At 43.3% G+C, this 26,845-nt stretch overlaps 1 protein-coding gene across 2 annotated transcripts in view; it reads right to left on the reverse strand.

Annotated features, from left to right (window-relative positions):
* The window catches only part of LOC102309143 (YLP motif-containing protein 1), a 139,712-nt gene that overhangs the window by 95,432 nt on the left and 17,435 nt on the right, over positions 1–26,845 (reverse strand). For both annotated transcript variants that reach the window (XR_006055084.1, XM_042226428.1), the window contains exon 3: positions 1,823–2,056. Coding sequence is in view for 1 of the 2 variants with exons in the window: in XM_042226428.1 (XP_042082362.1) it covers positions 1,823–2,056 (234 nt within the window). In the remaining variant the exon portion in view is untranslated. The remainder of the gene's footprint in view (positions 1–1,822; positions 2,057–26,845) is intronic.

Raw genomic sequence — 26,845 nt, forward strand, 5'->3', positions numbered from 1 at the left:
TTTACTTCAGAGTAATAATCCCACATACTGCGTCCTAACGTACAGACATGCATCTAGTATAGATAAAGTACCTAAACTAAGGGGATTAATGGGTCTTAATGATACTGAGTGTGTGTGGATGTGATCTGAATAACTTGCACGCTGCTGCTTTAACAAATATCTCAGTTGTTTGTCTTCATCTGCTTGAGACTCGTCCTGTTGCAGGAAGCACCACAAAGATGGTTGTTGGTACTCTTGGCGTGTTGTGTGCACTGTGTGAATGTGTTTGCCTCAGGCTGCCGTCTACGTGTGAGACTGAATCCTCCTTGATTGACACTAAGGTCTGTGTCAGAGAGAAATATGTGAAATTATAACATTAGAAATTTAGATTAGAGATACTTTTACTGCCTGATGTTCAAAGTAATTTATGCTGTATGTACTGCATATACTGTACATGTAAGAGTATAAATGCTTTCTGCGATCGGTCATGTTATAAATCAGATATTTCTTATTTCAGAGTGTAATTGGTTTGTTTGACTTTCTGATATTACTACACACTCACCTCCTGTATGTTATCATTTTTATTTCACTTGTTATTCTCTGTGAACTTTGTGAAAATGTAAAAAAGAGCCTTTCTGCTGCTGGTGAGTCATTAGCTCTTAAACTGGTCTGTTTATGGTGCTCAGCTTTGAGATGTGATGCTTCAGAGCAGCATGGAGGAGGTGGAGCACGAGCAGGAGGAGGAGGAGGAGGCAGGTGGGGGGCTGATGAAGGTGATCGAGGAAAAAGAGAGGGATGGCTGATGATGTTTTGGGGAGAAGGTGGATGAGAGGGCAGGAGCGGCTGGAGAGGCTGCTTCACCTTCAGTGCTGCAATGGTTGTGTGAGTGGGGGAGGCTGTTGTACTGTGAGGGGAGGCGAGGGAGCGGGTGAGGCTGAACGTGACGACACGATGCATTTAGAGCGAATTTAAGTAATCCAGGCAAACTTTAGTCTTTAGATTTGAAAAAACTAAATAATTCAAGGTCCGTTATTCTGGTTCTTTAGGCAGTGAGCCGGCCTGCAGCCATACTGTGCCTTCAGTCAGCAGCACTATGAAGACAACAATAACGTTGGATGGACCCTGGATCTTTTTCCTGCCGTCATCATGTCGGCTGGGGGCCAATCAAAATGCTCCTAAATTCCCACCTCCTGTGCGCTAAAATTTACAGAGGTGGAAAATCACACCATGTTATAAAATGTGCTTAATTAAAAACAAATGATTTCCATACAACTATGTGATTTTTGCATCCCATCTAGCATTTTTCTGTTACGAATAAAGCCGTTAGAGCCGCAACTAATGATTATTCTATTATCGACCAATCTGCCGCTCACTGTGTCAAGTAACGGATTATTTGTTTCACATCACAATGCCAAAGATGAAATTTCAAACACTTTCAATCCCAGAGGAATACAGGCTGTAATTAGATAAATATAAGAAAGGCTACAAATGCACATTTGAAAGATGGAAACTGGGGAGCAACTGGCAAATCTGTCTGAAAAATGTCATTTGATTATGAAAAGACTCGCTTCTTACGATTCTTGTTCCGCTCTCACAAAATAAGGGGGAAGGATGATGGATTTGATGGAACATCTGTGCAGACTGGGGTGATGTAGAAGTGCAGAAACAACTGTATAAATTCGCTCTGAGTGCACGTCAGGTCACTGGCCTCACCGCTGCTGCTGGATGAGCTCTTGGGGTTGGGGGTAAAGAAGCTACCAGGGCAGTGTGGTGGGTGGAGGCAGAGTTGAGAGAGAGTGGGTGGGGAGGCTGGGTGTTGAGGTGGGGGGACTCTGGCCCTTACCTTGCCTGCTCGTGGTGCTTGGCGGGGGGCAGGGCGCAGGGAGGCTTGGGCAGGCGGAGGCGCGCGGGACAGCAGTACTGATGGTAGGTGGCGTGGCTGTTAGGAGGTAGGCTGGAGGAGTAGAGAGAGGAGGAGGAGGAGGAGGTGGAGGAAGGAGTGGTGATGCTAGTAGGGTTGTTGGAGGAACGACAAGAAGTGGTGGTAGTAGAACAGGTGGTGGAGGAGGAATAAGACCTGACAGAAAGAGATAGAGAGAGGCAGAAAGATAGAGAGTTGGGGAGAGGGAGAAAAAAGAGAGAAAAATAAAGTCAAGAGAGAAACAGAGAAAGGTAGACAACAACAACAACAACAACAACAACAGACGGCACAGATAAACAAACACCATTAGCACAGTCAGCATTACAGCACACTATCAGCATTAGCTTAGCACAAAGTATTAATAGCAGCATTAGCAAACTAGTGAGGATAATAATATGGAAGCAAAAAGCACACTTAACTCTATCAGCATTAGCTTAGCGCACAATAATTAACAGCGGCATAGCATTAGCACACACTTACAACTAACATTCTTAGCTTAACATGTTAGCATTGCCTTAGCACACAATATCAATGGCAGCATACAGCAGTTAGTATAGTTTTATAACTAATCATACCAGCATACAGCACTAACATTCAATCACAAGTGTTAGCTTAGCAGTTAGAAGATACACTGTATTAGCTTATGGTTAGCACACAGTCAGTCTCGGCCCGTAACACTAGCGGTTAGCATCAAAGCAGTACATGTAAAGTGTACAGTGAGTCAGGAGAGGGAGGATGATGCACAGATAAAGATAGTCCGCTCTATATTCAGAGGGGAAGAGGACGACCAGTCGTTTTCCTGCTCGATAACTGTTACTGTCGCTTGGCTGCTAATTTCTTGCCAAATGGTAAGCCACATTTTGACTGTTTACTTCATGTTTCCATTAGTAGCAGGTGCAGGTTTAGTGCTCGGTGCAAGGATATGCATTGTGGACCTCGAGCTCTGAACCTCAAGGAACTTCCTCTAAATGCTTGCTGAACTTTGCAATCTGTCAGTTAACAGTCTGCATGTCCTTGTGTTACAGGTTATGATGTATTATGGTGCGTGGGTGGTTAAAGAGATGACGGGGCATATTTTTCTTTTCCTGCTTTCAAATGTTCCTTTTGTCCTGTACATCCACACAAAGGCTTTCAGTTTTTTTTATTATGACTTAAGATGTGGAAAAATATGGGTGAATTAAAAATTATGTTTATCAAAACATTTTAATATTATATCATTCTTGTTTGCCTTCTTTACAAGCAGAGAAATCTAGAGAGCCACACTGAATGCATAATCATGACACTAGACCATGTGAAAAATAGGTGTGGAAGCATTTGGGGACCACACACCATATGTCCACACACTGTGGACGAGTCTGCCCTTTAAACACAGATCTGCTAAAAGAGCCTGTACAGGCAAAGTGAATTAAATATGAAACATTAAGCAACACGAATTGTGTTTCTTTCAATTTTTATGAAATTCTGTGTTAAATATTTCTTAAAGGGACAACAGTCTGTCTTTGGACTGTTGCAGCTTGTCATTTGACCATCTGATGGTCATCTCATCTGATGATGAGAAAGAGGAGAAACATTTTGCTGGTGGGAAGAGTTCACCTTTAAATACAAGCTCAACACTTTTAAACGGTCCATCTGAACTCAAATCATGAGCCTAAAAAAAGCTGGAAAATAAGTGAACTTCACCTAGAAAGAGCGTTCAAACCAGGTCGCTTCACATTCACACGGTCACCATTCATTCCTCTTCTGAATGCAGTTTTTGTGACCTATGTAACTGATGCTAAGTTAATTCTGCAAGCAGACCATCCCCAACATACAGCTAGAGTCATAAAGTGTTTATGTGATCCATCCCATAAACACACTGACACAACCTCCGTCCACAGAAGGCTTCTCTGAGATACCTGGAACATCTTTTCTGCTAACTACCCTGTATGGCATCGTTTCCACAACACTCTCATTCTAAATTTATTACCAAGAAGCTTTGATCAGTTCTGAATATTAAACACAGCTAGGACAAACATGTTACAAATAGCAAACACATTTTGATGTTTTTAGTTTTAGCTCACAGGCTAACACGGCTCAAATCACGCAGGAATTTTTTTACTTTCCAAAGTTCCAAATGTAACGATCTGCTACTACAGAAATTTGGGGATTTGCTTAAAAACAACACAAACTGCTATAAAAATGATTTACTAATCAGCTAATGAACAATCTAAACCGTGATTGGTTTCTGGGATCCGGGGCTAACAATGATAAAGTGTCACGTGCTCTAGTACAAAGTACAGGATGTCATCAGGTTTTGCTCGAGGAAGTTTCAGGGCTGCGAAACTGATGAAAATGTGAAGTGCAGTTCCTCTAAAGGCCGCCTGAGCTCCAAAAGTGAATCGACTCATAGCCACAGGCTCCTGTGTTAAAATTGTATTACCACAAATTATACATGAATTATTTATATATATGTTATTTTTTAAGTAGCGCATCATTGAGGCATAGTTGCTTTGAGAGATAATGATCTACTCTGCTCAGTCTAACCAGTTTTCTATCATTTTAACAATTCTTTCAGGTGGTTTTTACTCTTTAACTCTTTGCGTTTCCCAGTCTAGAGGTGTTTTGTGAAGCCGTCACTAAATTCCATCTCCTAAGATGCAGATCCTGCTTTACCCCAGCCTGAGTCCGTCCAGCATTCTCAAGTCACTCCTCATTTCTTTATATCATATTGATAGTTCTCCAGAGTTCTGTAAGGTTTTTCAAAGTGTTTTTAGGCATCTGCTTTTTCACGTAGTTTGTAGTCATGTCCTTTTTTTCACTCATTTTTTTTCTAAGTCAAATCACTCAAACATAAAAAAGCACCAAACTCTACACATAACAGACAACTTAGCAAAGAATTCATTTAAAATAGTAAATTTGGGCAACAGCAGCCTGTTGCAAAAGCACAGTGTTTGTTCCCATTTATTTAGTTGAATCAATGAAAAATGACAAAGATAACACATCTGTAAAGCACAGTGGAGGCTCTGTCATGGTTTGGGCTGAACTGTAGCCAGTGGTGTTGGAGAGCTTGTCAAAATTGCTAGAATTATGAACGCGGTACATGATGCAATACCATCTACAAAGCATCTGATTGGCTTCATTTTTCAGCATGACAATGATCCCAAACACACTGGCAGTGCAGTGAAAGCATCCCAGGACAGAAAACCACAGAGGGGAACGCTATCAGTCAAGGACCGGCCTCCACAGAGCCTCAACATCACTGAAGCTGTGGGGATCATCTTGACACAGAGTGGTACAAAAGTCCGAAACATCCAAAGACGAGCAATGAAAGTCCTTCAAGAAGCCTGGAGAACTGTTCCTGAAGACAACTCAAAGAAAGGACAAGAAAGCTGCCTCAGTCACTTCATGCTGTGCTGAAGGCCAAAGGTCATAACTGTACAAACTCTGCTAATGAGGCAAATTAGCTGCACTTCCACCAAGGTTTTGAGAGGTTTAAAAAAATCACTGCACCTATTTCCCATCAAAATATAAAGACATGACTCTGACTGAAAACTTTTGCACAGAACCGTAAATAGGGAACAATCCAAGCCTGTCGAGGTCTTCCCTGCATACAACTCAAGGTTGGGACACGTGTGAGAAGTCAGCGGTTATAAACTCTCCCTTTGTTAAAAATGAAAACTATGAGCTCTCTCCATGTGTTAGCACATGAACTCTGGGATCATGGAGGTTCACCTCTGTAACCTTTGCCTCCCAGCACAGTGAAGATGGCTGCACAGACACCAGAAACAGTTCCACAAGGAGCCCAGTGCTGCACGCTGCAGTTCAGCTCGAGCTGCTGCGTCAACGCTTCACCGAGCTGACGTCGTATTTCTCACATTTCATCCCACTCGCTGTGACAGGGTGACACTTTGCTGGTCTGCTGCACGCTCCCTGTCACGCTGTGTAGCTGCAGGCCTGATGTATGCCACGCTGCCTGGAAGCACACGCTGACACAGTGCCGGATGTACAGTGTAAATCCAGGCTGATGTACACATTGTGCTCAGTGCAGCGTCCTGGTGACCCTGACATTACATAATGTTACCTGTCAGCGCGTCTCCCTGCTGGCGTTCGCTGCAGTTGGTCTGCATGTTGGATGAAGTACTTGTAATCTGGTTTTCTGGTTTGCTATCCCAGAAAATTTCTACATGTATAGAAATCATGATGATGATTTCTCTTAATGTTCCAGTCTACTGTGGTATGTAGGACCCAGCACAGAGAGCAGCAGGTGGGAGCTTCACTGAAATGAAGCAGGTCAGTGATTCGGCGGGAAAATCTACCCTTAGACGTAGCGTCGCGTGTGGGCGCCTCACAAATATGTACAGTAATAACTTAGATCTGATTATTTTTAAGCCAAAGCAATCTAAATATTTACAGGATCGTCTCTTTTTAAGATTTCTGTCTCAGACGGTTTTATCACAACGAGGCTTTGAAGCATTCAAACCTTCCATCTGTTTCTGATCTCAGATCAGTGAGGACGCTGATGTATGTGTGTGAGTGTACAGGCTCCATACAGAACCCCTCATGACGAGCCTTTCGCAGCACAAACCACTGTTCCTGCAGTCTCTGCTGACAGTCTGCAGCCTCACACAAATGAAAAGTGACGTTATTGTTTACAGCAGAAAAGATAAAATAACAGTCAAGTCTTTTATGAATCACCTCATCTTTCTCCTTCTCTGCCCCCCCCAGTCCACGCAGCAGTGGTATGAGTACGAAGCGAGCGAGCTGCTACCACTGCAGAGCGAGCTGGAGCCATTCATTACCATACTGCTGCCACACTGCAGAGGGCAAGAGACACAGAGACCTACAGAGAGAGAGGGAGGCACTGCAGACTGTGAGCCAGGTCAGGCTGCTATCACCGTACATGAGTCTAGGATGGTTCATAGGGCGGATCGGGCATTTGTGGTGGTGGCGCCGAAGATGTGGAACGATCTACTTCTCCACATTAGAAACTCACTCTTTTTAAAACCCATCTTAAAACATATTGTTTTACTTTGGCTTTCGATACTGCATGAGAGTTACTAACTCCTTTGATCTTAAGTTTCTTTTAATTTTCTTACCTGTTGTTGATGTTACTGTCATGTTTGATTATTACTTTGTACAGCACTTTGGTCAACTCTCTGTTGTTATTAAATGTGCTTTATAAATAAATAAATGAAATGAAATCAGTTATTTGCTGAACAATAATCCTGCATCACTGTCAAATTAAGTCATTACTAATTACTGCGAACTAACGACGTCATGATGAATGTGACTGCTGCTCATTTCTTTAGCTTTAATAATGTATATGCAGTGTTGTGAGAAAGACAGCAGCGTGCCAGCGAAGGTCACTAAGGTGAACATGAAGATAATTACATATGTTTATTTACTATTTGTCTGAAGCATGAGAAATTAAATCTGTTTCTATGATCTTCGAGGCAAACAACTGGAACACCACAGCTAAAAATGTTTTGTTATTTTTGTAATTCTGTTATTTTCCAACAAGTTGAACAACTCCTGTAAACCGTGTGTTGTCATGGCAACCAACTAACTATTTTTCTTAACAGTAAAAAGCCGCTCTGTGAGCAGGTTTCACCAGGTCTGCAGAGATTTTTCAAATTCTTCGTTCTGTGTTTAGTGGTGAGAACAAAATTCCTTCACAGGTACAAATCTTTGGTCATTCGGTGACACGCTGAACGCGACACGTGAAATCTGCTTGGTGGTTTCACATACCACAGAAAATCACCTTCGCAGGGGGATGATGAAGTGAGCTTAGCATATAGGAGAATCAAAAAAATGTATTTTATTATTAAAATAATAAATGATTTTTTAAACATATGGATGTTAATAACTGCTGTGTGTGTGTCAATGTACGTACAAAGCTTTTGTTCAGATTGGCCCACCTACTGTACAGACAGGTACATAAGTATTACTGTACATCCATCTGACTATACTCTAATGCTTATGCTTGTCAGGGCCGCGGGGGGGTGGAGCCTATCCCAGCTACCACAGGGCGAGAGGCAGGTACACCCTGGACGGGTCACCAGTCTGTCACTGGGCTAACACATAGAGACAAGCAACCATTCGCACTCACATTCACACCAATGGTCAATTTAGAGTTACCATTTAACCTATCCCCACTAACTGCGTGTGTTTGGACTGTGGGAGGAAGCCGGAGCAGCCGGAGAGAACCCAAACAAACAGAACATGCAAACCCCACACAGAAAGACCTCGGCCAGGTTTGGAATCAAACTTGGGACCTTCTTGCTGTGAGGCACGTGCCACCGTGCTGCCCTAAGTGTACAACATATATGGAATTGATTAATTAATGTATAACACATACAGTGCTGCCCCCTTCCTGATTTCCTTTTTGTGCATATTTGTCACAATGAAATGTTTCAGATCATCTCACAAATATAACCAGAGTAAACACAATGCAGTTTTTGAATGATGATTTCATTTACTGAGGGAATAAAAGTGATCTGAAGAGGTCATCAATGACAAAGCCAGGAGGTCACAACGAACCCAGAACTGCTCGCCTCACTTTGCCTCCATCAGCATTCATGGTTCAACAAATAACAAAGACACAGGGCAAAAACAGCATCCATGTGAGGGTACTGAGGACAAAACCAAAAAAGAACACAAAGGCTTCAAAGCTAAAAAACATCTGGAGGATCACTGAGGCTTTTTGGGAAAATGTTCTGTGGCAAAAACTGAACTATTTGGAAGGTTTGAGTCCTGTTACATCTGGCATACAACTAACAGCATTTCATAAAAGAACATCACACTAACAGTCAGACATGCAGGTGGTAATGTGATGGTTTGGGCTTCTTTGCTCCTTCGGCATCTGGACGACTTTCCGTGAACTCGACTCTGCAGAGTCAAAGTCTGGACTTAAATCAGATTGAGATGCTTTGGCACAACTTCTCTTTCTTTCTTTCTTTCTTTCTTTCTCATATATATATATATGTCTAATTTTAAAATTTGTTTGAAGATCTGAAACAAAAAGCTAAGAAATCAGGAAGGCAGCACATACTTTTCCCCAGGTCTGTTCAGTATTAGTTAAACTGATGTTTCAGCCACTCAGTTCATTTCTCTAGTAATCACGAATTTTAAAATTTGTTTGAAGATCTGAAACAAAAAGCTAAGAAATCAGGAAGGCAGCACATACTTTTCCCCAGGTCTGTTCAGTATTAGTTAAACTGATGTTTCAGCCACTCAGTTCATTTCTCTAGTAATCACGAGGGGATAAAGCAGTGACGAAAACACAAGGCAGTGACACAGCTTCCAGCGTCTGACAGAGTCCATGTTGCTGGGAGACAAAATGTCAACTCTATTGTACGCCACTCAGTAGATATGAGAAGCCCAGCGTATAACCTCCTGACAGTGGTACAAAGACTGTTCCAGCTAGTCCACATGGTATTAGCAGTCATTACCAACCACATTAGACAGAGAGAGAAACGGGCAGACAGACGGACTTTAGAAAGCACAGTTTTAACAGCTGTTATGTAAGCGTCAAAATCTGAATAATTATGTTCAGTGAACGAGTGTGTACAGCCAGGAGCGTGCAATTTCAAAATGTCAAAGGGCTCGTGTGAGCATGGAATAGGGCACTCAGCATGTGCAAGTGGAAAGGTGTGTGTGTGGGGGGGGGCTGAGTCATGTAGGGTGACAGATGTGGAAATTGCCTGGTCACAGAAATGTAGCAACACCAGGATCATCGTGCAGGAGAGACTCCGAGACGTGGAGGAGACTCAGACGTCTGATGCAGAGGCATCGATGTTACGAACAGAAACAAGCATGTGTGTTTTCACTAGAAAATACTGCTCACTTAAGGTCCAGTTTAGAGAAGAACACTGGATAAAGCAGGGTACTAATTAGGCTGTGGTGACCTTGTGAATGACTAGTTGGTGATGGATGACAATGCAGTGCTTGGATCAGCTGCTTGGTTTCCAAAACCAAAATGATATCAGCAAAATGTACAACGCAAGGCTTTAAAAAAACTTTAAAAACATCATGTGAAAATACTAAGTACATCCAGGAAACTGCTAAAGGTGTTTCAACACCTTTAGCAGTAATTCAATTCAGTTTAATTCAGCTGCAAAACACGCCGAATGATGAGCCCTGCATCGCTGCGCTGACAGCTGCTACGAGGTGTCTGTGCTGATTCGCCGTGTTTGGTTTTCACCCAACATGGTGCCGGGTGTTCTGGCCAAACACCTCCACGTTGGTCTCATCTGTTCAAAGGACATTGTTCCAGATATCTTACGGTTTGTTCAGAAGCATCTCTGCAAACCTAAGCTGTGCTGTCACGTTCTTTTTATAGCTGAGATTTTCTCCTGGCAAACAATCATTCGTGTTCATTTCTTAACTGAGGCCTGTAGCGTCTGAGATGGAGCTCTTGAGTTTTTTCCAGTTTCTCCAAGCAGTCTTCCAATCCTTGGAAAATTGTGTATTTTGTTAGCACACACCAGATCAGTAAACTACCAAATCATCTGTTTTACAGACGTTGTTACATTTGCTGAAAGTTTGGTTATCAGGACCCGGCTGGTACGACCATTTTAACTACTCGATGCACTGAAGGCATAAAAATCCTGTAAAAACTTTCTTTTTCACACGACTGTAGTGATGTTCTGTACACAGCCTCACCTGCCTGACAGAAAACTCTTTGCAGTGATCAGTGAACCAAACTCAGTATGCCCGGAGAACACGACGGCCCGTGGGGTTTACACAAGTCCCACTGGGTCTCTTAACCAGATGTGCAGCTAGACTTGTTCACACTGTTTCACTGTCACATCACGCCATGACACAGCTGATGAATTCCCTCTGAAGGGTTAAATGGGAAAATCATTTATTCCAGCAAAAACAACAGAAAGACCTGAACCACCAATGTCTTATTAACAATGATACTTAGAGCAGCGTAACAGCAGTAAACTTTGGTACTACTTCATCTTTAATGTGCATCTTAAATTTAAATAATTTCCCCCAGGGATCAATAAAGTATTCTGATTCTGATTCTGATTAAATGTATTTCATACAAACTGCTGCCAGCAATGTGTCATTTAAAAATGTTCGTAACACACATATGAGCAAACAAGAAAACTGAGACGTTAAAGTCAGTTTATAAGACAGGTTATAAAATCATGCTGAAAACAGCGGCTGCACCATGTCAAGCTACAGTCTGAGCTTTGTGTCGTCATTACTCAGTCAGTTAAGCAGAACAAAGCATTAAATTTAAATCGGAAACATTTTCTTGTTACAAGTAACGCTGCCATCTTTATGCTCATTGGCCATTACTTTTTATTACAGAGTTAAATACAAGAAGGAGGCGATCACAAGGCCAGAAGATGAGGAAAGAGAGGAGGTTACACACACCACTCACACACACACACACACACACACACACACACAACACACACCACACACACACACACACACACACACACACACACACACACACACACACACACACACACACACACGTGTGTATTTATATCCTTGTGGGGACATCTCATTGACATAATGCTTTCCGTAGCCACTTACCCTAACCATTAAAAATTAATGCCTAACCCTGACCCTTAACCTAACCATAACCTAACTGTAGCCCTGATACTAAAACCACATTTTGCGTCTCAAAAATGCCTTCAAACTCGTGGGGACCTGGATTTTGGTCCCCACGAGGGCTGTTTGTCCCCACAAGTATAGTAAACTACCAATTTCTGGTCCTCATCAAGATGTTAATACCCGTCCACCCTTGACCTTATTATCACAGCTTGTCTTTTTGCCTTCCTGTTTTGTAATTCTTCATCTGCCATCAGTTCTAAATGTTATTTTTACACCTTCAGACATCAGTTTATCTGAAACATGTTGCTGGCATCAAAACAGAATATTAATTTTTTAAATGGGTCTCTATTAAACATCTAAAGTTTTTAAATAAAAAGCTTTAGATTATCTGCTTCTAGTTTTATTTACAGTGTTTTTTAAAGCAGTTGTGTTTGGATGAAGGACTTTGCATTGAATAAATTGATGTTCTACAATAGAGAATTATTTTTTTGAACCACCACCACAAACACACATGGCACGCTCTTGGGTCACTCCTGAACTGATCCAGCCCAGCACCGTGGACACTGTGGACCAAACCTGCTGTTTAGTCTCTGGCTCGTAGACGCAGCTCTCGTCCTCCGTGATCCTCCGTGTGAAAGTTGGTCAGCTTGAAACAGAAGTTGATGTTTGAGTTCAAGTGTTGAATTTCAGGGTGAAATCACAAATACGAGCGGTCTGAATACGGCTTTCAGCTCCAAGCAGACGAGCTTGAAGGCAGAGCGGCCATATTTGAATCAGACATGTTTTTGTTGCTTTTCTCTGGTGGAGTGACAGAATTTTATGATCATTGGGTATAAATAGGTGAAAATCTAGATCCTAAAGGAGAGCGAGGACTCGTCCCATCATTACCCATCATGCCTCCTGTCTGTCCTCGGCCTGCTCTGTCAGATTACAGCCCGCTCTAATCTGATTAGAATCTCATTAGCTCATCTAACGGTGGCCTGCCGCCGAGTCACTGCCACATGTCAAACAGCGTGTCATAACACACACACACACACATGCAGGGACTCAGCCGTTAGTGTGTATTATTGTGTGTGTGTTACTCCGTCTTCAGTCATCGAGCCCAAGGCTTTGACTTAAAGTAGTCCAACACAAACATTTAGGATCGTCATGCTTTACACACTGAAGCCAGTTTTCCACACTGAGTGGAATACACGATCAGAGATGTTCACATTCAGAATTTAATCGTGTAATCGAATTTAAGTGAGGCCTTTGTGCCACGTGTCATGAGATTCTGTGTTTAAGATGAACATGCACCACTGGAACAACGTATGTATGACACAAAAGACAAACACAATCTGCCTTTAACAGTTTCATATTTCTATCTGAAGTATTGTAGAAGGGACACTGAACAAATCCTGCAAGGATTCCTGCTGCACGGACTCTGCCCGCAAACAGCCAAACAACAGCTGAAAGCAGCCAGTCATGCTGCTGCGTTGACATGTGAACAGTTTCATCTGTGTGGTGGCAGACAGATCTACTTTTTGCTGATAAAGGCACAGGTAAGATGTACTTATCATTTTTCATTCCCCACTAAGACCCAAATGTGAACAGGCATGGCTGTTCAGTGCCAGAGATGCTGAACTCACCTGGGAGGTGGAGCAAAATCACAGCAAAACTTTCTTGCACAACTTCACCTACTTCCAAGGTGCATGGAGAGGATGAGAAACTCACAACGCAGGGACTCCAGCAACACTTAAAGTAGAGAGGAACAACTTTATTAACTGACCAACGCATTTCGGCTTGTGGCCATGACCCTGATGAAGGCCAGAAGCCAAAACATGATGGTGACTTAATAAAGGAGTAAATGGAGCCCCAATGACATGAAACTGTATGAATGTGCAGTAAAACATGCTTTGCAGAACACTTATGAAAACCTGTTTGGCGCAAAGTCGCCTTATATTTTACACGTTAGCCGCTGTTAGCTGCTGTTAGCCAGTGTCAGCCACTGTTAGGTAGCATCAGTGAAACTTTCTTTGAAGTGGCTCTAACACTGATGACTGATGCGAATAATTTCTCATACGATGTCAGAATGCCATCAAACTTTATCAGAGGGATACTCTAGCTGGCATAGTGTTAGCTTCTTACCAGCTGTTGTTGTTGTGTAGCCTGCTCTGCTCACAATAAGTAACTGCAACAGTACTGGGAGCAAAAATCATGTTAATGCATCATGTGTTAGAGCTCTGACTTCAGTTCAGGAGATGAGGCTTGAGGTGAGGAGGAAGAATTTGAAGTTTTATCCAGATTTTTATCTCTTTCCTTCACATTTTTTCTTTTTTGGTGAAGAGGTACTATCCTTCGTATTTTGAGTGTGAAGGTGTAGACACAAATTAATATTTGCCTATATGTTCTCTTTTTCTCCACCTTTAGCGTACTACACATGTGGCGGGCCACATACAAAAAATGTAATAAGGCATTTTCATAAAACCATTTAATTAAATGACTGTCGGCACCTTTGAATAAAGAAAAAGATTGTCAGCCTGACAGAATCAGGAAAAGGGGCAGTTTGCCATCACACACAGGTCTCCCCCATTAAAGAGGTCGCTAACCTCAGTGGGAAGTTAAAAATCTACTATATCACATCCCGATGCCACCGCAACATGCAGCCAGCGTGTCTGGCCAATTAACAGTCAGTGAGAGGTGTGAAAGCGGTCCTGAGAGCTCACATGAAGGACACAGGAAGAGATAAGTGACTTTAACTGACATCAGTTAACGGTACGATTAAACGTGGTTACTCGTCAACCACAGAGACGAGGAGGAAGCCGCTGATCGAACCCAACACAACATCTCAGAGCTTTCAAACCGGTCAGCTCTGGAGCAAAAACAACATGAATGTTTGATCAGCGGAGCATTTTCTGAAGCTGACAAATAAAGAAATGTAGCTGCTCTAATGGCTACTTAAAGCCACCACATGGTAACGTTGTTTCCCCTCTCAGATGTTTGAGTGAATGAGGTGCTCAGTTAGACCAGAAAACTCCATATAATCTACAGTTGCCGCTTGCTAACCAAGCTAGCCAGCTGACACTGGCTATCTTTTCACCCACTCATCCAAATATGGTCATTTCTGGCTTCGATACACCCTTATAGCAGCTCACCAGTGAGTCACATCATGGTGGCTGTGTCCATCTGTTATGTATTCTGTGGCTCTGTTATATTTGTTTTGTCTCTCGATTAAATTTTCAGCTTTCAGCCTTTAGGATTTCCATGAATTTATATTTCAGTGATAGGAGTTACATTGGGTCATCTGAAGAGGAAATAAGAGTCGACTAAATGTGGCAAACACTTCATTTCAGACATTTAAATCCTATTTATTTAAACTGACAGCCTTGGTAATGAAGTATTAGCAGACCTTTTATCGTCCATCTTCAAGATGGGATTCACTGAACACCATAAATTCAAATTTACATCTTTAATCTAACTCATGATGTTCACCACGAAGGAGCAGTGATTAGAAAAAGGAGGTACAGGGTCATCTTTGGACTGTCTGACTGCAGCGGGCTGTAGGCAGGTTAGTGAGCAGGCAAACACAGTGTGTATGATTAATGTGTATGAGACACAAGATAATCTAAGAATAACCACACAGCCAATCAGATCATATGGTTTTCTGGCCAACACTTCCTATCAGTGGGGTGAAGGGAGTCCTGCAGCCTGTAGGGGGCGCTAGAGGGGTGAAAGAGTTCTCACACGGCTTTCTTTCTGATGATGGCGTGTTTTTATGTGAAGCTTTAAACACACACTAGTTGCTTCAGTTTTTGCGGCGTGCTCTGCACAGGCTGCGTCTGTCACCACGTCCTGACCTTTAACCCCTAATCTGCAGGATCCCTGATAGAAACAACAGAGCCAAAAAAAGGTGGACAAACAAACGCTCAGAGTGAGAGAGGCTGCATTTCAGCTTCAGCAGCTCCCGAAAGGAGGCCATGCCAATAGTGTTGTTAAGGGCAACCATTGCAACTGAAGAAACATGTTGTCACGGTAACAAGGACTGCGTGTGTAAGTGAGTGTGCGTGTTTTAAATAGATTCTCCACTGCTGCTGCTCACAGTTGATTTACTGTTTCCAAAGGGTTACGTCTGTAAGTCCACACACACACATGCACACACACGCACACACACATGCACACACATGCACACGCACACCCTGACCCAAGCCTAATCTCTCCGACAAAGTGGCACAAAGTGAGAGAACTTTCTTAAACTCTGTTTAAAGATGCTGTGGCATTCAACTTAAGGCCATTGCTAAACCAAAGGAGTGGAAAAAATCATCAGTCATCATTCTGTGTAAAACCAAATGCTGAACTGACGTGAAGTCTAGTGAGGTAAAATAAAAGTTAAGCACTCTGGATTAAAATCAAGAGGAGGAGCGATCTCATTCCATAATCCCATAACTTGAGCAAAGATCATTTTTGCAGTAGTTTCGCCTGCGTGGTGGCAGACTCTCTGTACATGTTGCCATAGTAATGATATACGTAAGGATGTGAAAAGTGTGGCAGGTGAGAGGAGACTTTGATCTTTACGGCACCTTGGACTGAACCATTAACCCTATCCCTTAGCTGTGAAATGTTGGACATGCATGAAAAAATAATAAAAGTTTTAATTTTAAATCAGCCAGAGAACCACATCTTTCCATCAGGCTGCCATGAGAGTAATAATGTAACTCCTGGGACCAATAACTCATAAAGGGTTTCAGAGCACCAATGGTACGTCCTTCCAGTCACATCGTTCAGGCACAAATAAACACTATGATGAGCCGTGCGTCAGCCTGGACGACTGGTCCAAGCAACGTGCTTCCTTGAATGAAAAAAATAAAAACATTTTTTGGTAAATGTAACAGTTTTTTCTCAAATTTCCAGTATTTTCTTTTTACTTGTTAAACTGTACCAGTTCATACATTTAGCCATTTTAGTGGCTAAATCAACTTTGCACACATGGGACGCCCCAGCAGCAAATACCCAGGCCCACAGTGCTGCTTTATTGTAGGTCTGTGTGCTGTACGACAAGAAGACAAAGCCACAGCTCTCAGGTGCTTTCTTTCTCCCTCTACAGCGACCTTACCCCCTAACTTTTGTCTATACATCCTGTGCCAGCAGACACCTCTGCATACACGCACACACACAGTCGGACTCCAGGGTGTTGTCCTGCGGCTCGGCTCTGAGAGGTAATTCATCACCTTTCTATTCATATCAGCCAGCCCAGTTTCCCCTGCAGCGCACCCACACACACATTTACTTACACTTAGGGCACGCACACATCGTGACACAGTGGCAACACAGGCCTGAGTGCTAACACACACACACACACACACATACAGGTGCATGGCAGGCCGCTGATATTTAAGTACTGTGCACCTCCATTCAACAAGCCTGCGGCACTCAGTGCTGCTGAAGCTTCTTAGCTCTCTCTCTCTCTCTCTCTCACACACACACAGACACACACACACAGCAGCTGCAAATGTCAAACCCCGGGATGAACAGGAGCAGATAGTGTGGCTCACACTCACCACTCAGTTGTGCCAACTCTGTTCCTCCCCAGAGTTTCTACAGAGTTTTAAAGGGTCACTAAAATCACACGAAACAAGCATCCCCAGGTTCTTTTGGCAGGAGCAAAAAATAAATCACATCTAAACCTGCACAAATGTGGACCATGTTCCTTTCTTTTACCCTAATAGAGCAGCACCATGCAGCACTTATTTTACTGCAGTACAAAAAACATGAGTGATGCGGCCTGCAGGGGGGGCACTTCTCTGTGATGCTCTGAGCTTCTAACTGCTGATCTACTTTGCAGTTATATTTTGCACTACCCTACATATACTGTACTCCTTCTATTCTCACATAGAGGAGTGAAGAATACTCGACTCTGCTGCTGCAGTGACCCAGTTTTCCTGCAGAAAAGATTCAAGTCTTATTTGAATCTAATTATGCAATAAAGTTTGGTTGCACGTCATTTTCCTCTGGAATCCTGTCAGTAGTTTTGGGATGGGTTCAGTAACAGTTTCTCTGACACACTCAGATAAACTTGTTGGGGTTTCCTCCGTGCTACTGTACGATCTTAACCTTCCAAGGTCAAGTCCTCTGAGATGACACAGACATGCATTTATCTTTGGTGTTACTGCAATGTTCAAGCAGCAGTTAGTAAAACCCTGTTCAGAAGAGAGCAGAGTCAAGAGTGGTCGAGTCAGACACGCCATGAAAAGGAGGAGCTGGGGTGGGCCGCAAAGTGGCTTGCCATAGCTGTGTTGTGAATGTAAAGAGGCTACAGCAGCTTAACGTGTGACCTGTGTGAGACATGTGGAGGTGTGGACAGGTATCACCTGAGCCATCAGCTGATGTGTGATCTCACCTTGACTGTCACAAATTTTTTAAGTAGTTAGATCAGACTGAGCTCGACTCAGCACTGTGAGACATAATCTGAAGCAGAATCTTCAAACGTGGCTGTGAAACAGTCAAAACAAATATTTTACATGACCTAATTAAAACGTGAAAGTTGAAAGAATAATGTGAAGTGACGAAGGGGTCACACAGGAAGTGACCCGCTAAAGTCTGCAAACATTTATGACACCAAGCAACCATATTATTAAATGTGTTAATCAATATATTCATAAAATGTTCAGCCTACAATGTAACTCATGTTGCAGTGATGCAAAACAACATTATTACGATTTGTTTAGGTCATCATGAGCTACGTAAACAACACATGGCCTGTGAAGCCACAGGCCATGTGACCGACTGCAGGTAAAATCTGCAGTGATGTTTTCATTGGCACTCTGGCTGAATTAAAAAAGTGGAAGGTTTCTTCATAGGCTTAGGTGCTCTCTATCTAACATTCACACTCTCATGACTGCATTGGCCAATCACAGTTCAGCATCTTGCTCAAGGATACTTTGGCACACAGACTGGTACTCTGGAGAGATCAAACCACCAACCTTCCATATGATAGAGGACCTGGGCCTGCTTCACCTCCTGTGTGAAGAAGAAGCCTGACCGATCTGTCTTTGTGCATAAACTGTGGCTGAAAACAAGGGTAAAATCAGCAAAAGTGAAACACGGCCTGGATGACACTCAGACTTCAGTTAGTGTCTCAAATGTTGGGCGAGTTGGTGCCATCTTGCTCCAAATGCTGGTTTTGTAGCCTTTGAAAGACTCGAACAGCTGTGTGTGTTTCTGAACGCTTGCTTGGCTCATTGGCTGCAATCTTTTAGTTGTTGGACTTGCTAGTATTCAAACAGCTAGCTGTGTGCACGTGCTGTATCTGACCAATGAAGCGTCTTATCCAAAATCTTATAGAATTCAATAATGAACAACTCAAAAACCCCAGGACTTCAGCTCTCTCTCTTTTCCTCCATGTACAGCAGCAGGGCTGAGATCACCTCGCCTCCCCTTCGGTTGCTGTTCAAATAACTGTTTGAATGCTATAATGATGACATAGAGCTCCCCTAAATCAGACAATAGGGGGCTTCAAATCAGGTCTCAATCTTCACATATGAGACATGTCAGGCCTAACCTATTCACCAGTTTAAAAGTCACGGGCATTTTAAAAACACTGTTTTTTGGGGTTTTTTTTACTGGTAGGCAGTATTAATAATAATAATCTGATAATAATGTCAGTGAATCTTTAATTGATCTGAATCACAGGAACATGAGTCACATTTTGTAGAAAATTCAAGGTTCTATTTAGTCTCGTGACTCGATTATGAAGTTGTACATCAGTGCAGCACATTGAGGTCCATTAAACAGCCAGGGACTGCAGTTCATTTAACCCCCTCCTGCTCATGAAGAACAAAGGTTTCAGCTGCCATGGCCAGAAGAGTTTAACGACCTTTAAACGTGACATTAAAACAGCTTCTTGCTTCTGACAGTAGAAACTCTAACCTCAGCCTAAAACACCACAGACTGGGGTGTGATTCCCACTCGTGCTCTCTCTGTCAGCACACATGTACCATCCAAAAGGCAACAAGATGGGGCCCACAGGCATTCTGGGAAACGTAGGAAACCAACGAGATACAGGCGTAAAAACGACACCAGAGAAGTTTGTGGAAGAGCAAACTCGCTCTCTCCCAGACTGAACAAAACCAAGTGAGACTGCTGGCAGCTTCTTTCCCAGCATGCAGTGCGTGCGTCCTCTCGGGTTTTGCAGCAGCGTGGATGGATTACTGGCGATGTCATCAGACTGAGACGCACAGCAGCAGACATTTTCTACCAGTGACAATGAAGATACGGCACCGCTGGCCTCAAAATGCACACAAACACACACCCATCTGGACACACTGCAGCGCCTCTACTGTACCAAGTCTGCTTTCTCATGTCATCATGTCTCACCCAGACCAGACAAGGAGACACTGGAACAAATCGTTCTTTTGGTTAAAGAGGAATTTCAGAACATTCTCTCAAAGCATCAGTCATTAGTAGAACAGCTGCAAATGTGGAACACTGAAAACGCCTAGATTCACAGAAAACATCAAAGAAAACGACAGCGGACGCCTGCCGGCTGCTTCAGTCTGAAACAAGCTTCCCTCTTTAAAATAATCCTCCCTTTAGACTAGCTTTCTTCTAATCGCCCGTCCCTTGCAAAAGAAGATACATGGGTGGGGCTTCTGTACTTCCTGTGTGCCTCAGATGCCCATATATAGATGATCACTTATCACGAAACTGTCTGAAATGGAGCAGTTAGTGGTGTCTGGGCTTTTAGGGATTACTATATTATTAATATTTGAAACATGGGGCGCTTAATAAAAACATTCTCTACTGTAACAGTAACAAAAGCGTGACAGTTCCAGTGTCAGGTCAGGGAACCACTGTGATCTGGTTCAGTGCATCTGGTGAGCAGTCAGAAGCAGGTTACAACCATACCTGTTCACATTTGCAGTTTGACCTTTTGAGGATTAAACGTTGTTACTAAATTTATCCTATGTGATTTTTGTGTACAGCTTTGTCATAATTAATGTTGGAGTTCTTCAGTTATGACCAAAATGTGTTTTGAAGTCAGAGCGACGTTTAAGGATGAAAATCAGACCCGTTGATCCTTCAGTCCAACTTAACTTGTGCTTCAAATTACAAGAATCCTTCAGGCAGTTCAAACATCCCGCCTGTCATGAACGGGGACGTAAAACTTTTGTAAAATAAGATCTTACCAAACCTTCACCCACACTGAATGATTTTCTTGTTTGAACCTAACCACACGTGGGCTGGTGGATGGCCTGTTTTCCTTCTCTCACCCCAACCAATCACAGCAGATGGCCCCGCCCCTCCCTGAGCCTGGTTCTGCCGGAGGTTTCTTCCTGTTAAAAGGGAGTTTTTCCTTCCCACTGTCGCCAAAGTGCTGCTCACAGTGGTCATATGATTGTTGGGTTTTTCTCTGTGTCTATTACTGTAGGATCTACTGTAAGTGTCTCGAGGCGGCTGTTCTGTGATTTGGCGCTGTATAAATCCAATTGAATTGGTCTAACTGCTGTATGATCGCCATCTACCCCAACTACCCCCGCCCAGCTCCTGTGCAGCAGAAGTCCATAAAAAGTATTCACACAGTGATGCATGTTAAAACATTAGTTCAAAGAAATCATTTATGCTCTCTGGCGGTACACTTGAAGAACACAACAAGGGAAATTTAGGTTTTTAACGATTTATTCAATCGTCTGAAAAGTAAATTCATCTTTGCATGATAAGCTAGCAATGCTCCCTTTGAGCTCATTAAAACTTTAGACCTTTATGCAGACTTGTATGAACAAAGCTATGAACAAATCTGTTTCTTTCAAAGCTGACGTGAGCATTGCACACAATGTGCACACTCAAAGGCGTTAATATATGCATCCATTAAAATCAAAGAAAAAAGTTCAAAGTTCCCTAACATCGTATCCCTAAATCCCAGAATTCTTCAAAACTGTGTACTTGATTACATTTTAGTCCATGGCAACAACTGTGCTCAGGAATTATTTCCTGTTATAGGAAAACCTAACGTTAATCAGGCAGCACAGCACTCAGCTAGCATGCTTCTGTTTGAGTGCATCAGCTGGTAATGGTTGTTTCAGAAGCACCAAACGTTTGCTTTTGAAATATGTTTTTAAAGAGTTAACTGTTAACTTAAGCACCGTCTGCCACCTTCTTCTGTACGCACAGAGTAAATCTGTAGCAATAAGTGTGTCGACCGGCTGACCGCACAGTCTGAAGGCTTCTGTTTGGCTCAGTCTGAAGTCTGCAGCCTTGCCTTTGAGCAGAGAGCCTGACAGACGTGCTGTAAAATAAAAGTCACATCTTTACATCAGCTGGCTGCCAGATTCCTCCCTGTACCATCTGCGTCCTGTGAGATCTGCTGCCAGAAATCAGTCTTTACAACGAGACTTCGCCCACAGATTAATGTGCTTTTACTGAAGAGCACATCAGATTCACACTCAGGTGAGGAACTGACGGGCCTTGGTGGGAACAGGACCTTTTATTTTGAAATTTGACTCTCTCCTTTCACGTCTTCTGGATACCGAGCTGTTGCCATGACAGTGCAGCACTGGACCCCCTCCACCCCACCTTCCCCAGCAGCAGCAGCAGCAGCAGCTCCATGTCTGATTTCCATGTTTCCAAATATAACAGACAGACGGGCTGACGGAGGGAGGGAGAAACAAGACGCTGCGAGCGCTTTGTGAACAGATGCCGTGTGCGTGTCAACGTCCAGGTCAGCTGATGAATGATTACACCATAAATCACCACGAATGATGTCATCTCACTCCTGTCTCTCTCATACACACAGGCTCTAATTAGATTGCGTAAGGTGCAATCTACGGCGAGCCAGAGGGGACAACTGTTTGGCGTTAAGAGATTTTGAGTTTCTGCGAGTCCCTGCACTTGAACTGGGACTGAAAGTGCTTTAATAAATGATGTGATGCAATTTAAAGTTATTTCGAACTATAAAAAGATGATTTGAAGAAACGACCAACTTTTGATGAAATGCAGAAATGTTTTTAATAAAATGTGTCCTAAAGAGACAGAACAGGGCGATAAAACAAGACGCTCAATATTTAACCCTTATAATCGTGTCATTTTAGTTCAGTTTTTGCTTTCTGTTTCATCCTTTTACATATATTATTGTGAAGACACAATAATATATACAAACAACTGAAGGGAAGAAAATCAGTGGATGGAATATGGTGTCAAATCTATAGTCCTAAAAAAACGAGGAGGATTTGCTGAGCCTGTTGTTTTGTTTCTGATCATCGTTTCTGTGGAGCAACAGAACAAAAGATCAGGATCAGGTTTGTACAGCCAAGGACTTTGGTCAGTGTTTGATTTAATTATTGGCAGCTCGTCGTTCCTCAGACTGTCTGGCTTTTTCTCCAGATGGTCAGCGTCTCCCTCGACTCTTTCAAATGAACCTTGGAATAAAATAAAGACAACATCGTTTTTCACTTTACAGGTTGTTGTTTCACAGCGCACTAAGAGTCGAGTGGAGCTAGCTTGGCCAGTAAACCTACAGTCGTACAGTCGTGTGAAAAAGACGTTTTTCACTGAATTCTGTGAAAAAAACAAAAACACCCCAAAAATACTCGAGTCAAATATGACGCGAATCATGAATCATGAGGTTGTCTTAGTTTCTTTCTTCATGTGATCACAGATCATATGTCCCCCCACAGCGCTGTATGTACACTCATGCCTGACTGACACACGCTAAACAACCGATCGATCAAGAAGCCTCGATCGGCTCTAACATATTGATCCAGACAAGTTTAACGCTCTGCCTGAAGGTGTGATTCATGTGTAGGGGAGTGAAAGACGAAACAGAGCAGAGTGCCTATTATTTAAAAAAAACAAAACATAGTTCCTTAAAAAGCTGGAAGGATACCAAAATCACTCCAGATGATCAGCGATGATACACGGAGGCTTCTCACACTGTCATAAAAGCCATTTCACAACTTTTCCTATAACAGGATTTTTAGCTCCACTGTTGATGAGGAAGCATGCGAAACAGAAGTCGCAGCACATCCGACAGTTAGACTGTAACCACGCAGCTCGCTGCGATCGTACGAACTGACCTCCTGCATACAAGCCTCGTCTTTATTACGGCTGCTGGTGGAAATGTGTTTAGGTCAGGGTGAGCAGGCAACAGTCAGCGCTGATCAGATGCTTTAAATCCACCTCCATTAGAAAAAAACTGAGTCATGACTTTTAGCCCCCCCCCACCCCCACGCACATGCACTTGTTTTTATATCATAGTGAGGACATCTCATTGACATAATGCTTTCCGTAGCCCCTTACCCTAACCATCAAAAATGAATGCCTAACACTGAGCCTAAACTTAACCACAACCTGTAACCCTGACACTAAAACCACATTTTGAGCCTCAAACATGCCTTCAAACTCGTGGGGACCTGGATTTAGTCCCCATAAGGGCTGTTGGTCCCCACAAGTATAGCAGCATGCTAATTTGCTATCCTCACAAAGATGTCCACACACACACACACACACACACGGTGAAGCGATGCTGCTGACTGAGCTCATTTACGCTCCTGCCATCATCATCAGCACACAGAGAACCAGATGTCTGATGATGATCCCTCCCAGATGATGTATAAATAAAAATTGTATTGTATGTCAGCAGCTGTTTACAAAAACAGGGTCAGAGAGAGAGAGGGTGAGCGAGAGCAGGAAGTGACCAACAGCAGAGTGCGAGGACGACTAACTGAGACCTCGACAGAGACACTTGATATCTGAAAATGTGGCTTGTTTTAAAATATGACAGCAATCTGTTTATTTGGGCAACCCATGCGCTCTTATTTTGAAAGTTCATGCTGCCAACCAGTCAGTCCCAGCCCTTCCTGTCTTGTGTATCCCCCGAGCTGGCTCACTGATGTTGTGGCGGTCGCTGAAATCACTCTCCTGCTTCTGCAGAGAGGATCTCACCTACGCCGAGCACGTCTGCGTCCAGCAGCAGTGGAAACGAGCTCCCTGGAGACGCAGCTGAGCAGGGCTCTGGATAACACAAACTGCTTGTACTGTCTCAGTCTTTAACATAAACTTTGATGTAATAATGTCAGGGTGCAAATAAAGATCTTTCATTCCACATCAGTTGTGAATATTTGAACATGTTTTAAAACCTCTTACAGCACCAGCTGCACTTTCCTGCTCTCGCTGCGCTCCGTGGCAGCGAGCTGACACACCACAGCACCCACGTGGCCCCGCCTCCTCCCTCTCACTCAGCGCTTTCTTCTTCTCGTCTCCGCTGCAGCTGAAAAACGTTTTTGTTATGGTGTCAAAAACGTGGCATTTTTTTGTTCTTTATTGCAGTTTTATTGTGTGACAATCTTGCAGGCTCGTTTCCACTACTGTAACACCTTCCTGTCATCTCAGACTTTTATTTTAATGAACAGCTTAAATATTTGTTAATGTTCATGTTTGTTTTTTGTTCTCACAGTATGAAAAACCTGGAAAAAATACTTTGGACCCAGGTCAATGCCACAAGGTGATGTCAGTCAGTCACTGTAGTTGGCTGCTCCTTCCAGAGCCTGGTTCAGTTTGAGCTCTTTTCCTGTTAAAGAGGTTTTCCTCGCCCGTCCTGCTTTACACAGGAGGAACCCAACAGCCCTTCCACAAACACGTTTTTAACAGGACAACACTCAGCTGGACACTCTTTACCGATGTTATTTTGCACCAAGAAGACAAATGGTTTGAGAGCAGAGTAAGGCCGCCATTATAATCGCCATGCAGCACCTGAAGAACGCATGCACGAGTCTTGTCAGGTTTTACGGTCATGATACATCAGTACAGATTACACAGATGAGACTTTGTAAAAACACAATAGATTTGGACTTTTCTTACATCGGCGCTGTTGTGGAGATATCGCCTGAGTGGCGACACCCATCATTCAGAAGAATACCGCAGCAGCTTCCTGTGCCATAACGGCGAGCACAAATGGGTGCGGCTGTTTGATGGCAGCACACAAAGCACTCAGCATGGTGAGTATACTGGTGCTCGTGGACAGCCATCGTTGAAGAGAGGTGGTGGTTTACGATACAGGTGTCAGCCACCTACAGTGCAGGCCGGAGATCCTTTCTTAGGTGTTTCAACCCCTGTGGGCTGAAACACAGAGACCAGTGCCTCCTCTTTGACTCCCACCACCCTCCAGAACACAAACTTGGAGTAATCAGGACCCTACAACACCGGGCAGAACATGTTCCCTCTAAGCCTGAAGGGAAAGGACGCTCCTAAAACTCTCTACACTGGAGACACCAAACAGCCACTTCATCAACACACAACATAGAAGAGCCACCTCGGCAGGACCAGACTCAGATCAAAGGCCAATGTTCACATGAGTGAAAGAAGCCATCCACTATAAACTATGATATGGTTTTCAAGCACTCAGGACCAAACAACTGAGACTTTCAAACTGTGATAGTTAGAAAACTTAAAACTATAGAATAAAGTGTTGTGTATGGGTTTGTATGAATGGGTGAAAGAGGGTGTAAAAAGTGCTTTGAGTGCTCAGAGAGGAAAAGAGCTATCCAAGTACCAAGCAATGTACTATTTACCATCCACTTACTGTTCTACCTAAAATAATGTGTCTCAATCTGTGGAAGGAATATTAATGTTCATCTTTGTCTGTTTAGCTCGTGGTTAGTGGCAGATGATGGCTGTGATGTGGACCTCATGCTCCAGGCCAGTCAGGTCCACATCACACATCTGGAGACTTAATGCAGTTTTAAAAAAAGCAATACAAAGTCTTTATTTCAGTGGGCTCATCGTGCGCCTCATGTTAGCGAATAATAATCATCGTCTTTTTGCTGTAATCAAGCAGCTTTGTTTCTGGTCTAAACAACCTTTAAGACTGGAAATCACAGCCTGACTTTCAAATGACGTTTAAACTGTGAGAGAAACAACTACTATCTGTGAACAGCTGTCCACATGTGTGTCCACAAGTAAGTATAATCCCATGCTTCAGTATTTTTAAAGTGACTTTTGAAAAAGCTCCTCCCCCTCCCTCCTTTTCCTCCCCATCCCCGGCTGCCTCCCTCTTCCCGCTCCACCACACTCACCCACACAGGTAGGGCCTTGGGGTGCGGGTGTGTCACAAGGGTGCAGGGGAGACACCCCCCCTCTCTGTCCCCTTCTGGCCACCTGTGCCTCAATTTTATCTCACAACTTAGACATTCACATTACTTACACTCTCATAACACACACATATATATAGGGCCTTGAGGGTGGGCACGTTAACGGCGTCCAGTGGACGGTCTGTGTACTCAAACCTACCTCTGGCGCTGGTGCCCACCTCTCAATTTTAAATCCATGTAGACATTGAGGGTTCTCGGGAGGGGCCGTGCTAACACCTGCTGCTCTCTGGCAGCAGCACCATGCTCTCCCCTGTTTTAAATGCACTTTAGA

Source organism: Haplochromis burtoni, unplaced genomic scaffold (genome assembly GCF_018398535.1).
Source record: "Haplochromis burtoni strain Fernald_Lab_line unplaced genomic scaffold, NCSU_Asbu1 Contig_211, whole genome shotgun sequence".
In the NCBI taxonomy this organism is placed as follows: domain Eukaryota; kingdom Metazoa; phylum Chordata; class Actinopteri; order Cichliformes; family Cichlidae; genus Haplochromis; species Haplochromis burtoni.